We start from the raw sequence: 13,999 nt of genomic DNA, 5'->3' as shown, positions 1-13,999 counted from the left end.
TTTTATTTATTTATTTGTAAGAGAGAGAGAGTGAGAGCGAGCACAGGCAGACAGAGTGGAAGGCAGAGTCAGAGGGAGAAGCAGGCTCCCTGTGGAGCAAGGAGCCCGATGTGGGACTCGATCCCAGGACGCTGGGATCATGACCTGAGCTGAAGGCAGCTCCTTAACCAACTGAGCCACCCAGGCGTCCCTGTTAGGCTTTTTTGTTCTGAAAACTTTTTAAGGTAAAACATACCAGGAAAATGTTTTATTGGATATTGGGGTTTTTTTCTTTTTGTTAAAGATTTTATTTATTTATTTGACAGACAGCAAGAGAGAGGGCACACAAGCAGGGGTAGTGGGAGAGGGAGAAGCAGGCTTCCTGCTGAGCGGGAAGCCCCATTCGGTTCTCCATCCCAGGACTCTGGGATCATAACCTGAAGGGAAGGCAGATGCTGAATGACTGGCCACCCAGGCGCCCTTGGATGGTTATTTTTATAAAGTTAACAGCACCCAGACCAAGTGACTAACAGACCCCAGAAGCCGTGCTGTCCTTTCTAGTCACAATCCCCTGAAAGGTAACCACAGTCTGGACTTATGACACCATATGCGAGTTTTGACCTTTATATAAATAGAATCTTTTAATATATTCTCTCTCTCTCTCTCTTTTTTAAAGAGTTTATTTATTTATTTGACAAAGATCACAAGTAGGCAGAGAGTGGGGGGGGGAAGCAGGCTCCCCGCTGAGAGTGGGGGGCTCCATCACAGGACCCCAGGGTCATGACCCAAGCCGAAGGCAGAGGCCTCAACCCACCGAGCCACCCAGGCACCCCAACATATTCTCTTTTGCACCCCGGTTTCTTTCACTAAACTTTATGAGATTTATCCATATCGTTGCCATAATACATCACCATAATACATTTGCTCTAATTGTTGTATCCTATGTCGTTGGGTGAATATACTCACCGCGTATTTATCCATTCTTCTCTCAATGGACATTTGGATTATTTCCAGTTTTGGAGCTATTATGAATACTGCAGAGATGGACATTCTAGTATCCATGTTTTGGTGAGCATGTATATGAATTTCTGTTGAAATCCGTTGGAATGAAATTGTTGGGTCACAGGGTAGGCCTATGTTCTGTTTCAATAAATATCGCTAGTTTCCCCCAATTGCACCAATTGATTGCACCAATTTATCAATGTATATCCCCAATTAACAGTGTATGAGAGTTCTGGGTACCCCATATCCCCTCCCACGTTTTGTATTCCTTCTTCCTTTCCTTTTCCTCCTTCATTTTAACCATTCTGGGGGGCGTGCAGTGGAATCTCATGTAGTTTTAATTTGGAGTTTCCTGAAGACCCATTCAACTGCATACCTTCTCGTGTGTTTATTGTTCACTGGGACAATCTCTTTGGAGAAGTTCAGTGTAGAGCCTCAAAACAAACAACAACAATAACAAAAACCATCCCTAGTGCCTCGCCGCTTTATTAAAGGCCAAGCCATCTGGTGAGGCTCCAAATAATTCCAAGTTCGGTTTGGGGAAAAGCAGTCTCCCCCAAAAACTTTTGTGTTCTCCTGGGCCCTCCCCTCTCCTGGAGAGCACCTACAGGGCAGCAGGGGACGACTTCTATTGGAAACTGGAAAGAATCCTTTCTGGGAGGTGGAAAGAAAGACAGTTGGGCTTTTCATCAGAAAATAGCCACCGAGGCCAGAAGAACTACCAGGAATTGTTGCCCCCCTCCCCCCTCGCCCCCTCCGCCTCCTCGGCACCCACTCCGGCCCGCCCCGCGGGGCTATCTGGGGGCACCTTCGCGCGGGCGAGGGGGCGGTGAGGGGGACGGGTATCTCTTAAAGCAGAAATGTTAACACCCTCCTAACGGCGACTTTAAGGATGGTGGGGCCCAGCACAGTTTCCCCGTAAAGGGTTCCCAGCCGCCTCGGTCCGAAGACGCCGGATGGGTCGTGCGCCGGCCGCCGGTGCTGGTCCGTTTGGTGCGTAGGTGAGAAGGAGGGTCGCGGAGGCCGCGGTGGCGGGGACTCGCGAGCGGGACCCCCGGCGCAGCCCGCGGGTGGGAGGGCGCGTCCTCCTTCCGCAGGGAGCCGGATAAACGGGTCACGTTTTACTACCGCATCAACGGATCTGTCAGAAAAGAATCCTTGACATTTGGCAGCAGCGCGGGGGGCCTAACGGCTGCTCAGCGAGTCCGGCGGAAGCGCAGTGGCGCCGTCACTGCCAGTCCCGGGCGCATCGGCCTGGGACCAGCGGAAAAGCCTGGGGGGCCCCCGGAGATGCGCGGTTGAGCGGAGCCGCAAGGCCCAACTGGAGTTGCAGGGCCCGGGTGGTGGGCGCGCTGCGCTGTCCCAGTGGCCGGCAGGTGGGAGGACCAGCCCGCGAGCGGGGTTCGGGTAAAGGTGGGTGGTGACCCAGAATTGGGTTGCGCCGAGGAAGGATGGGTCCCGCGGCTCTGGAGAAGCCAGCACGTAGCCTCTGAGTCTTGGAGAGAATATTGGTTATTTCCTGAGCACCTGTTGTGTCTCAGCCCCTGCTTGAAATGCTGGGGGTTGCACTGTGTACCAGGTAGACAATGGCCCTGCCCTTTGGGAGCTTATATTCTAGCGAAGAGACAGACAAGAAAATCACATAGATACACAAAATGCCAGACGGCGATAAATCTTATGGAGATAATACACAATAAAAGATGGGAAGGGGACTGGTGTATTAACCTGGGTGAGGGAGAAGGGATGGTATATTAAAGCCGGGGTGGGGGGGTGAGGGGGGTGGTGAAGGGAAAGGGGATGAGGTGAGTCTGAGAAGTCCTTTCTGAGGAGGTGTCTTTTGACCCCGAGACCTGAAGGAAGTGAGGAAGGGTCGAAGAATGGTCCAGGCCATGGAACTTGAAAGATGTCTACCAGGAGTTTAACTGCTACTCAGATGAGATTGGTTTTGTAGGTTTTTGCAAGATGAAAACTGGAATTTTCTTAGAAAATTATGTGGGGCGCCTGGGTGGCTCAGTGGGTTAAAGCCTCTGCTTTCGTCTCAGGTCATGATCCCAGGGTCCTGGGATCGAGCCCCACATCGGGTTCTCTGCTCAGCAGGGAGCCTGCTTCCTCCTCTTCTCTGTCTGCCTCTCTGCCTACTTGTGATCTCTGTCTGTCAAATAAATAAATAAATCTTAAAAAAAAAAAAAAAGAAAATTATGGATCATCCATTCATTAAGTGAAGCCTAAGAGAAGGGGAATAAGGCCCTTCAACAAGGCCCAACAATTTTATTGTTGTTGTTAATTTTATCCCAGTTTAATACATAGATTAAATTTAGGATTTCCGTTTGTTTTCAAGAATTTATCTGAATTAACTCCATAAATAGCCAAATAGCATTTCCCTTTTTAAGAAAAGTATATTTACTCGAGTTTAAAGAGTTATGGGCTGTTTTTGTTGTTGTTGTTGTTTCTGGTTTTGTCCCCTCCCCCCATCCCCCACCCCTCCCTCCCAAATGAAGATGACATAGAAGACAAGAAGCAGTAGACAGGAAAGGAGAGAGAGGAGACTGGGGTGAGAAGTTTGAAGAGAGAAATGGAAAGAAGTATCAAGGAGGCTGTGGAATAGTCAGAGGAATGGTCTGTCCGAATTCTCTGCCTCCTCCTGAGAAACTCAGAAAGTAATAGTCGTTCCTTGAACATACAACATCCCAGCCAATCCCCACAACCATGCATCCACTTCAGGAGAAGAGGGAACAGACTCAGGACTTGATAACTGATTAAGCAGAATCATGATTTCTGACTCCACTTTCAGCTCACTTTAGGCCACAGGTAGCTTATTTCCAAGATTTTAAATTTTATGTGGCAAAATAAGCCACATTAAGTCCCAGAATTTTGTAACAGCAAGATTTTCTAACCCCCTGCTTATTTCGCTAATGGGGAAACCACTAGTTGATGACAGAGCAAGGACTCAAAATACAGAGGTTCCATTTTCACCATATCCAGCTCTGTCCCTCTTCTCGCCCCAGACCCCTTAACTTGATAAAATTCTTCCCACTGGCTACTGAACAAGTGGAAGGAGCTTTGATGAAGACCCCATAGAATTGAGTTAATCTAAGACATCATTAGATTTCTGTGAAGGTTTCACATCCTTCCACAAGTATTTCTTGGTGTCCCCAATGGTGGGCTAAGTCATATGTAAGCTCTCAAGGAGTTCAAGTAGATAGAACGAATAAGTAACTAGCCAATTACAATTTACAGGAAGCAGTACCTTGAAAAGGAGTTGGAGGGAGAGTGAATTCTTAAAACAACAGAGACATGGAGAGCAACAAACAGGATGTGAGTATTAAGAATTTATGTCAGATTAGTATCAAACTGTTTTGTTGTGGCTGTGTTAATTGTAATATCTTTCATCTTCCTAACCTTTTGTTGGCTTAATCATGTATGACATTCATAAGTGGTGGTGGGAGAGACTATTACAGTCAACAGACTTGGTACATTTCTACATTCTCTCTTTTTAAATTAAATAGTATTTGCCCCTTGTGGTGTTTGTGCTGTAATATCAAGAGTAATAAGAATGTTCAGCATTGTAATTGCAAACAAGTCTTGGTAAAATTACGACATAACTGGTTTTGGGGGAACATTCTGGAAAAGAAGCATGGCTGTGTAGGTGTGAAGAGTAATACAGAGGAATATATGAATGCATGATAGTAAGAACTCTTATTATAGAGCAGGCTCTAGAGTGTAACTGAGTCTCTATTACTTGTGAAGCCTTGTGATAAGAATCTCCGGAAAGGTGTTAAAACTTTGGAATGAGGTGGGGTGGGGTAGATATCATGGGGTGGCTAAAATCACATATTCCTCCAAGTCAGTGGTTTACCATGTCTGATCACATCTAGAAAGACTTTAAATAAGGTTGTTTCTGGGGTTTCATTGGTATCTTGAATGGCTGGCATCTCAGACTCCCTGATTTTTTCCTGAACTTTTTAATAGTCCTACTAAGGAAAGAAAAGCTGGGAGAGCAATTGCTTTTCCTTAGCATGTCTTCCTAAAGATGTACATTTTGGAAAAATTTAAAAGTCAACACGTTTTAGGGGCGCCTGGGTGGCTCAGAGGGTTAAGGCCTCTGCCTTCGGCTCAGATCATGATCTCAGGGTCCTGAGATCGAGCCCCGCATCGGGCTCTCTGCTCAGCAGGGAGCCTGCTTCCCTTCCTCTCTCTCTGCCTGCCTCTCTGCCTACTTGTGATCTCTGTCTGTCAAATAAATAAATAAAATCTTAAAAAAAAAAAAAGTCAACACATTTTAAAAGATGATACATTTATATGACAGTGGTTAAGACTCTTTTGGAAAGACGTTAGAGGAAGCACTCTAAGAGCAAGATATGAAATTCAGATATTCAAGTGATTATTTTTTAAAAATGTATTCACTTCTCTGCCAATTGAGAGCAAAGCCACTGTGCCCTTGCCATCCCAGACCTCTATCTAGTCCCTGCTGCTGCATATATATTTAGTAATTAGACTAGACCCTTTACTTTGTTTTCCATTTCAAAAATCACAGAATTGTCTACCTCTGTTATTTGTGGGCTTCTAATTGTGCCTTATCAATATTAAGATATCATATATCGTTGTTGTTTTATTTTAAAAGAAGTCCATATCTATGATACATCTCGATAATACAGAAACTAAAGGACAAAGTCTTCTGAATCGTGGTGGTAATTAAGGATAAATAAACATTGGAGATGGTTGTTGCTGTTGTTACCAACATTAAAAAGTTATTCTACTTTTGACAAGGTCATTTTGACATAGCCAGATGCAAATGACTGTGAAAGTTTGTTCTATTTCATATCTATTAGCCACACTATAATTAGCTCTTTGCATGACATCTCTCTTTGCCAGTTATTGTAACAATTAAATTGGATTGTATATTCTAAGCATTTTGCAACCTATTTGGCTATGTAGGGAAAAATCCAGTGATGTTTCCTACAGTGACTCTTTCCTTTGGGTCTCGTTTACGACTCACACAAAACACTTCAGTTCTGGTCACCAAATTTTGGAGGTTTTTCCTCACACCAAGCAATTTAATTGTCTTGCAATTTAATTCAATTCGGACACCATCTACCTAGAAATAGTATCAGATTCCACAGGTTAGGGGCCCAGTCCTACTAGACTGACCCTCCCTCCAGCACTCACACACCTCAGACACCAGTTGTAAGCCCTGGTTCTACCTGCACTCCTGATCAGCTGGCTGTAGATCAGAGGTTCCAGCAACTCCCTCTTTGGGTTTGCTGGAGTGGCTCCCAGAACTCAGGAACACTTACCTGTATTTACCAGTTTATTATATGATAAAGGGTACAGATGAAGTCAGATGAAAAGACACATATGGGAAGTCTGGGGAGCTTCCCAAGTGCAGGAACTTCTATCCTCCTGGACTTGGGATGAGGCACCCTCCCAGTGTGCACATGTTCACCAGCCTGAAAGCTCTCTGAAACCCTACGACTGGGATTTTATGGAGTTTCCTCAGATCGGTGGGATCAATTATTAACTCCCTTTCTAGCCCCTGTGCTGGAGAATAAGGGGGTAGAGCTGAAAATTCCAACGTTCTAACCATGGGTTGGTCTTCCCGGTGACCAGCACCCATCCAGGAGTCCTCTCATTAATGTAATGAGTCACCTCATTAGAACGAAAGATGCTCCTAGTGCCCTCATCACTTAGGAATTTATAAGGGTCTTAGGATCTCTGTGTCAGGGATGTGTCTTCTGAATCGTGATGGTAATTAAGGATAAATAAACATTGGAGATGGTTGTTAGACAAATATTAGAACAAGACAAATATTAGAACAAGAGTTGCTCCTAGTGTTTTTGTCACTTAGGAAATCACAAGCATTTTAGGAGCTTTGTGCCAGAAGCTAGGCATATAGAAAATATTAAATAATTGGAAACTTCCAATTATTTACATGCATTGATTTGTGAGGCAGATGTTATTATCTGAATTCAAGGTTTAAGATCTTGAGATAAATTTTCAAGGTCACACAACTACAGCATGCTAGAGCTGGCCTGTGGTCAATGTCTTTATAGTGAAGCCCTCTTTCTTTTCTTTTGTTTAACATTGTTCTTTTAGTAGACAGATGAAGAGGTTCAGAATTCAAAAACAATTGGGAGAAAGCAATCACGGGTAAAAAAGACAACCTACATTATTATTCACCTATTAGGTTCAAGAGGAGATCAGGAAGGAATATAGAGTTAGAAAACTAAATCTAAGGGCACCTGGGTGGCTCAGTCGGTTGAGCATCTGTCTTAGGCTCAGGTCATGATCCCAGGGTCTTGGGAATCGAACAGCATCGGAATTCTCTGCTCAGTGGGGAGCCTGCTTCTCCCTCTGTCTGCTGCTCCCCCTATTTATGCTATCACTCTCTGACAAATAAACAAATAAAATCTTAAAAAAAAAAAAAAAAGAGGGACACCTGGGTGGCTCAGTGGGTTGGACCTCTCTGCCTTTGGCTCAAGTCATGATCTCAGGGTCCTGGGGTCAAGCCCTGCATCGGGCTCTCTGCTCAGCAGGGAGCCTGCTTCTCCCTCTCTCTGCTTGCCTCTCTGCCTACTTGTGATCTCTATCTGTCAAATAAATAAATAAAATCTTAAAAAATAAAATAAAATAAAAAGGAAAGAAAAAGAAAAAGAAATCTAAAGACATCCAAACATCCTTGTCCTCTAGTCCTCTGTAACTCCTTAGCTTGCTCTGTTAGGGAATCTCACAGAGGTACAATGACACATAAACATCACTTACACAAATTATAATGGGAATCAGATATATAGTTCTTTTATTCAAGCATTGCTCCCCTAATAAAATAATTTATGGATTTAACAGTAGGATTATTTTTCTAAAAAATGAGATAGTTCTCTATGATTCATTTTTCATTCAAATATATATTAAGATTTTTTTTAAAGATTTTATTTATTTATTTGACAGAGAGAGATCACAAGTAGATGGAGAGGCAGGCAGAGAGAGAGAGATAGAGGGAAGCAGGCTCCCTGCCGATCAGAGAGCCCGATGCGGGACTTGATCCCAGGACCCTGAGATCATGACCTGAGCCAAAGGCAGTGGCTTAACCCACTGAGCCACCCATGCGCCCCATATATTAAGATTTTATTTATTTGTCAGAGAGAGCACAAGCAGGGTGAGCTGTAGGCAGAGCAGGCAAAGGGAGAAGCAGACTCCTAGCTGATCAGGAAGCCCAATGCGGGACTTGATTCCAGGACCCAGGGATCATGACCTGAGCCAAAGGCAGACACTTAACCACCCAGGCGTCCCCAAATATTTCAAATAGTACCTGTAGTAGGTACTCTTGGTGCAAAGGACTACCCTCATATAGCTTATATTCTCCGAAAGGAAGTGATACATTCAAATGAAGAAAAATAAAGCAAGGTAAAGGCATAAATGTTGGGATAGGAAAGTAGGGTTACATAAATAATGTAGTCAGAGAAGGCCTATCCAGCATGAATTTGAGCAAGAACATTTGTGACAATAAGGAACCAACCATGAGAAGATCTGAAGAAAGCGCTTCAGACAGAGGGAAAAATAGATTTAGAGGTGCTAGAGTAGAAAGGCTTAGCAGATTAGAGCAGAGAGTCCACAAAGTTTTCTATAAAGACCCAGATAGTGTTTTAGGCTTTGTAGGTTCTGTGTCTCTGTTAACAATTTTCAACTCTGCTGTCATATGTTGAAGCAGCTACAAACATGTAAACAAATGGGCATGGGGTGTTATAATGAAACTTTATTTATAAACACAGGAAGAGGCTTGACATCAAAAGTATAAACCATAAAGGAAAAAAAAAAAGATAAATTGGGCCTCACCAAAATTAAAAGCTTTTGCACTGTAAAGACCCAGTGAAGATGGTGAAGAGACAGGCTACAGAGGAAATATTTACAAACCACATATTGACAAAAAGCCCTCTCAAAACTCAGCAGTAACTGTAGTCAAAACAGTGTGGTATTATCATAAGGTTAGACATACAGATCAATAAAATAGAATTTATAGTCCTGAAATAGACTCTCAGATGCCTGTGTTCAACTTTCAAAAAGGTGCCAGGACCATTCAGTGAGGGAAAAAATAGTCTTTTCAACAAATTGTGCAAGGACAACTGGATAGCCCACAAGCAAAGGAGTGACGTTAGACCCTTACCTCACAAACAAAAATTAACTCAAAATGGATCACAGACCTAAAACCATAAATTTTTTTTTTAAAGATTTTATTTATTTATTTGACAGACAGAGATCCAAGTAGGCAGAGAGGCAGGCAGAGAGAGAGAGAGAGGGGAGGAAGCAGGCTCCCTGCTGAGCAGAGAGCCCGACACAGGGCTAGATCCCAGGACCCTGGGATCATGACCTGAGCCGAAGGCAGAGGCTTTAACCCACTGAGCCACCCAAGCACCCCAAACCATAAATTTTTTTTTAAAGATTTATTTATTTGAGAGAGAGAGATAGAGGTGGGGGGAGGAGGAGATGAAGAGGGAGAGAGAGATTTCCTCAAGCAAATTCCCAGCTGAAGGCAGATCCCAGGACCCTCAGATCAAGAGTGACACCTGGACCTGAGCCAAAATCAAGAGTTGGCTGCTCAATGGACTGAGCCACCCAGGCGCCCAAACCATAACATTTTTAGAAGGAAACATATATGTAAACCTTTGTGATCTTGCATTATGCAATGGTTTCTTGGATGAGATACCAAAATCATGAATAACAAAGGAAAAAATAGATATATCAGACATAATCAGGGTTAAACACTTGTGCTTCAAAGACACCATCAAGAGAGTGAAAAGACAACCCACAGAATGGGAGATAATATTTGCAAATCATGTGTATGGTAAAGGGACTTATATCTAGATTATATAAAGACTAATTATAATTCCATAATAAAAAGACAAATAAACCAATTAAAAAGTGATCAATGATCTGTGTGGACATTTCTCAGAAGATAAACAAATGACTAATAAGCACATGAAAAGTTGCTCAATATCATTAGCCCTTCAGGAGATGCAAATCACAACCATAGCGAGATGGTATTTGACGCTCACCAGTTGTCTATAATTGAAAATACAGACACTGAAAAGTGTTGGCAAGGCTATGAAGAAGTTGAACCCCTTTATACATTGCTGGTAGGAATATAAAATGGGAAAACTGCTTCGGAAAATAGGCTAACAGTTCCTGAAAACATTAAACATAGGGGCACCTGGGTGGCTCAGTGGGTTAAAGCCTCTGCTTTAGGCTCAGGTCATGATCCCGGGGTCCTGGGATCAAGGCCTGCATCGGGCTCCCAGCTCAGTGGGGAGCCTGCTTCCATCTTTCTCTCTGCCTGCCTCTCTGCCTACTTGTGATCTCTTTCTCTCAATCTGTCAAATAAGTAAATAAATAATCTTAAAAAAAATTTAAACATAGAATTACCATATTGGCCCAACAATGCCACTCCTAGATTTATACTCAAGAGAAATGAAAACATATGTTTAAACAAAAACTTACGCTTGAGTGCTTATAGTAGCATTATGCATGATAATGGAAACAACCCATATGTCCATCAACTGATGGCCAGATAAATAAAATGTGTTATAACCATAAAATGGAATATTATGTAACAGTAAAAGGAGACAGAGTGCTGATAACGTGCTACAGTATGGATGAATCTTGAAAACATTGTACTGAGTTCATGAAGCCAGTGACCAAAGTCCACATATTATATAATTCCATTTATACGAAATGTCCAGAATAGGCAAATCTATGAAGGCAGAAAGCAGATTAGTGGTTGCCTAGGGCTTGGAATTTGGGGGAAATTGGAGAGTGACTGCAAATAGGTATGGAGTTTCTTTTTGGGTGATGAAGATGTTCCAAAATTGATTGTGGTGGTGGTTGCACAATTCTGCAAATATCCTAGAAACCACTGAATTATACACTTTGATGGTGAATTGTATAGTTTGTGACTTTTATCTCAATAAAACTATTATTTAAAAAACCTCAACACTTTTTTTAAAGAATGAGCAAAAGGGGGACCTGGCTGGCTCAGTTGATAGAGCATATAACTCTCGACCTCGGGGTTGTGAGTTTGAGCCCAATGTTGGGCACATAAGAGATTACTTAAAAAAAAAAAAAAAGACAAATTATTGCTTGGATGTGTCTCAAGGGAATTTTACTGAGTGAAAGGAGACAATTTCAAAAGATGACTTATTATATGATCTTATTATGGACTGAATGTTTGTATCCCCCCCCAAATTCATTATATTTTAGAAATCTAATCCCCAGTGTGATGGTACTTGGATGTGGGGCATATGTGAGGCTCTTGGGTTATTAGAGTGGAGCCCTCAAGACTGGGATTAATACCTTTATAAGGAGAGGCCAGAGAGATATTTTGTGTGTTCTCTCTCTGCCATGTGAGGATATGAGGAGAAGGCTGCTGTCTGGAAACCACGAAGAAGACCTTCACCAGAGCCCTGCCATGCTGGCACCCTAATCTCGGACTTTCAGCCTTCAGAACTGAGAAATAAACTGTTTAAGGCACCCCGTCTATGGTACTCTGTTAGAGCAGTCCAAACTAAAATAGGTCCCATTTATATAACATTTTTTAAATGATAAAAATATAGAGATGGAGGAGAGACTAATGGTTGCTACTGATTGGCATCAGGAGAGAGCTAAATTAACATCAGTTCCCTGGTGATATTGAACAGTGTTATGCAGGATATTGCCTACAGGGGAAACTGAATAAAGAATATATTTAGTATATTTAATACACAGAGACCTGTGTATTATTTCTTACAACTAGATGTGAATCTATAATTACCTCAAAAAGGCAATAAAACAGGGGACTCCTGGGTGGCTCAGTCGTTAGGTGTCTGCCTTCAGCTCAGGCCATGATCCCAGGGTCCTGGTGTCAACCCTGCATGGGGCTCCCTGCTCAGCGGGAAGCCTGCTTCTCCCTCTCCCACTCTCCCTGCTTGTGTTCCCTCTCTTGCTGTGTCTCTCTCTATCAAATAAAAAAATAAAATTTAAAAAGGCAATAAAACAAACAAACTACAAAAAACAACAACAACAAAAAAAACAGGTGATAGGCTACATTTGGCCCAAAGACCATTACAAGAACAGCAAGGGAGGAGGGTAGCACATCAAGAAGAATAAGAAATGAGATTGGGGAGGCAGGGCTGAATCACCTAGGGCCTGGCAGACCATGATGAGATGTTTAATTTTTTTTTTAATTTGATATCATGCCATTGGAAGGGTTTTGAACGGGGGAGAAATAAGAGTAGATTTATGTTTTTAAGAGGTCACTAAACCTGTCGGTTGGAGAATAAACTATGGGGGCAAGTATAGAAGCAGGTAGGTCAGTGATTAGCATATTGGTAGAGATCATGTTGGGTTGGGTAAAAGTGGTAATAATAGGTAAGAAAAGTAGGGGTAGGAAAAGAGGTCAGTTCAGCAGGCAGGACCTGCTAATGAATCGGGCAGAGGGTGTGAATGTAGTACAGAACTTAATAGTAGTTCCTTTTTTTTTTTTTAAAGCTTAAGCAGTTGAGGTAGGAAAATTGGAGGAAGCACAAGTTAGGGGAGGAACGGACAGGAGCCTGGAGCACTCCTGGGTTTGAGATTTCCATGTAGCCCTCCTTGTAGAGACATCCAGTTTTGTAGCTTAAGAGACCGGGTCCAAACTGGAGACTGAGATTCAATATAAATTGTGTTTAAAGCCATGGGTCTAAGGGTGCCTGGATGGCTCAGTGGGTTAGAGCCTCTGCCTTCAGCTCAGGTCATGATCTCAGGGTCCTGGGATCGAGCCCCACATTGGGCTCTCTGCTCAGTGGGGATCCTGCTTCCCCTTCTCTCTCTGCCTGCCTCTCTGTCTACTTGCAGTCTCTCTGTCAAATAAATAAATAATATGTTTAAAAAAAAAAAAAAAAAAGGAATGGTGAGAAAAGGCAGGAACTGGAAACCAAGACAGACTGATGTATCAAAAGCCAAGGGAGGAAATTTATTTGAGTGATTAGTTTTGTCAGAGATTTTTGAGTGGTTGGGTGGGAAAGATAGAGAATTGGCCGTTGGATTTGGTAAGATGGAGTTTGTTGATGACCTTGACAGAGTAGTTCAGATACAGCAGAGGGACAAAAGCCTACTGGAGCAGGTTTAATAAAGAGTGGTTTAAGGAATGGGAAGAATTTTACTTTAAAGGGAGCCCAGATATGGGGTGCTCCTCTTGAGAGGGACTTATTTCCTTCCTAAAGAGAGAGAATAATTATTTCCTTTCTATAAAGGAATATATGTGTTATAAGAATTTTTTATGGATGGGGTATCTGGGTGGCTCAGTTATTAAATGTCTGCTGTCAGCTCAGGTCATGATCCCAAGGTCCTGGGATCAAGCCCTGCATTGGGCTTCTTGCTCAGGGAGGCCTGCTTCTCCCTCTCTCAATCCCTCTGCTTGTGCTCCCTCTCTCTCTATCTCTTTATCAAATACCTAAATAAAATCTTTTTAAAAAAAAGAATTTTTTATGGCAAAAAATATATATATTTAGAATTAGCCAGCTGGACTCAGTTTAGATGATCCCAGTTTCTTTGGTAACATCCAAAGCATCCTAGTCAGGAGTCAGTTGAACATGGACCTTCTCTCCATCAGGCCTAATGTTGACTTTGACTATGTCAATGTCACAGAGCTTCCTCATACCCGTTTGGTCTGGTGCTTGTAGACTTTGACATCCACAGTGACTGGAAGAATGTTGTGGTCTTCCTTCTTCATGGCTGAGTCACTGGTCAGGGGAAATTGATGAAGACATAATGTTCAAGCTTGTCTCTCCTGGGGGTGCTCTTCTGAGGATGTTTGGGCTGCCTATGGAGCCGTAATGCGTGGACACCTTTTAGCACTGCTTTTTTGGCCTTTAAATCCTTTGTTTTTCACTTTGGGAGGATCAGGGGCTTTCTTCTTCATTTTCAGCATCATCTTTATTAAAAAGGCAAGAATTTTTGAAATGAACATCTTACACCCATCTCCCTGCTTAAGAATTAGTCTTATAGATAGTGTTAC

At 42.7% G+C, this 13,999-nt stretch overlaps 1 protein-coding gene across 3 annotated transcripts in view; it reads left to right on the top strand.

The window, feature by feature from the left end:
* The first annotated feature begins 1,958 nt into the window (after positions 1-1,958).
* The window catches only part of SLC2A3 (solute carrier family 2 member 3), a 103,431-nt gene continuing 91,390 nt past the window's right edge, over positions 1,959-13,999 (top strand). The window contains exons 1-2 of one of the 3 annotated variants that reach the window (XM_059403616.1): positions 1,959-1,974; positions 4,219-4,296. In XM_059403616.1, the coding sequence (XP_059259599.1) occupies positions 4,276-4,296 (21 nt within the window). In that variant the 5' untranslated portion in view covers positions 1,959-1,974; positions 4,219-4,275. The other 2 variants (XM_059403615.1, XM_059403614.1) reach the window with 2 other exon arrangements.

The sequence above is a fragment of the Mustela nigripes genome, chromosome 6 (genome assembly GCF_022355385.1).
Source record: "Mustela nigripes isolate SB6536 chromosome 6, MUSNIG.SB6536, whole genome shotgun sequence".
Classification (NCBI taxonomy): domain Eukaryota; kingdom Metazoa; phylum Chordata; class Mammalia; order Carnivora; family Mustelidae; genus Mustela; species Mustela nigripes.
Note: the sequence above shows the minus strand (reverse complement) of the source record. Positions and strands in the feature narration are given on the sequence as shown.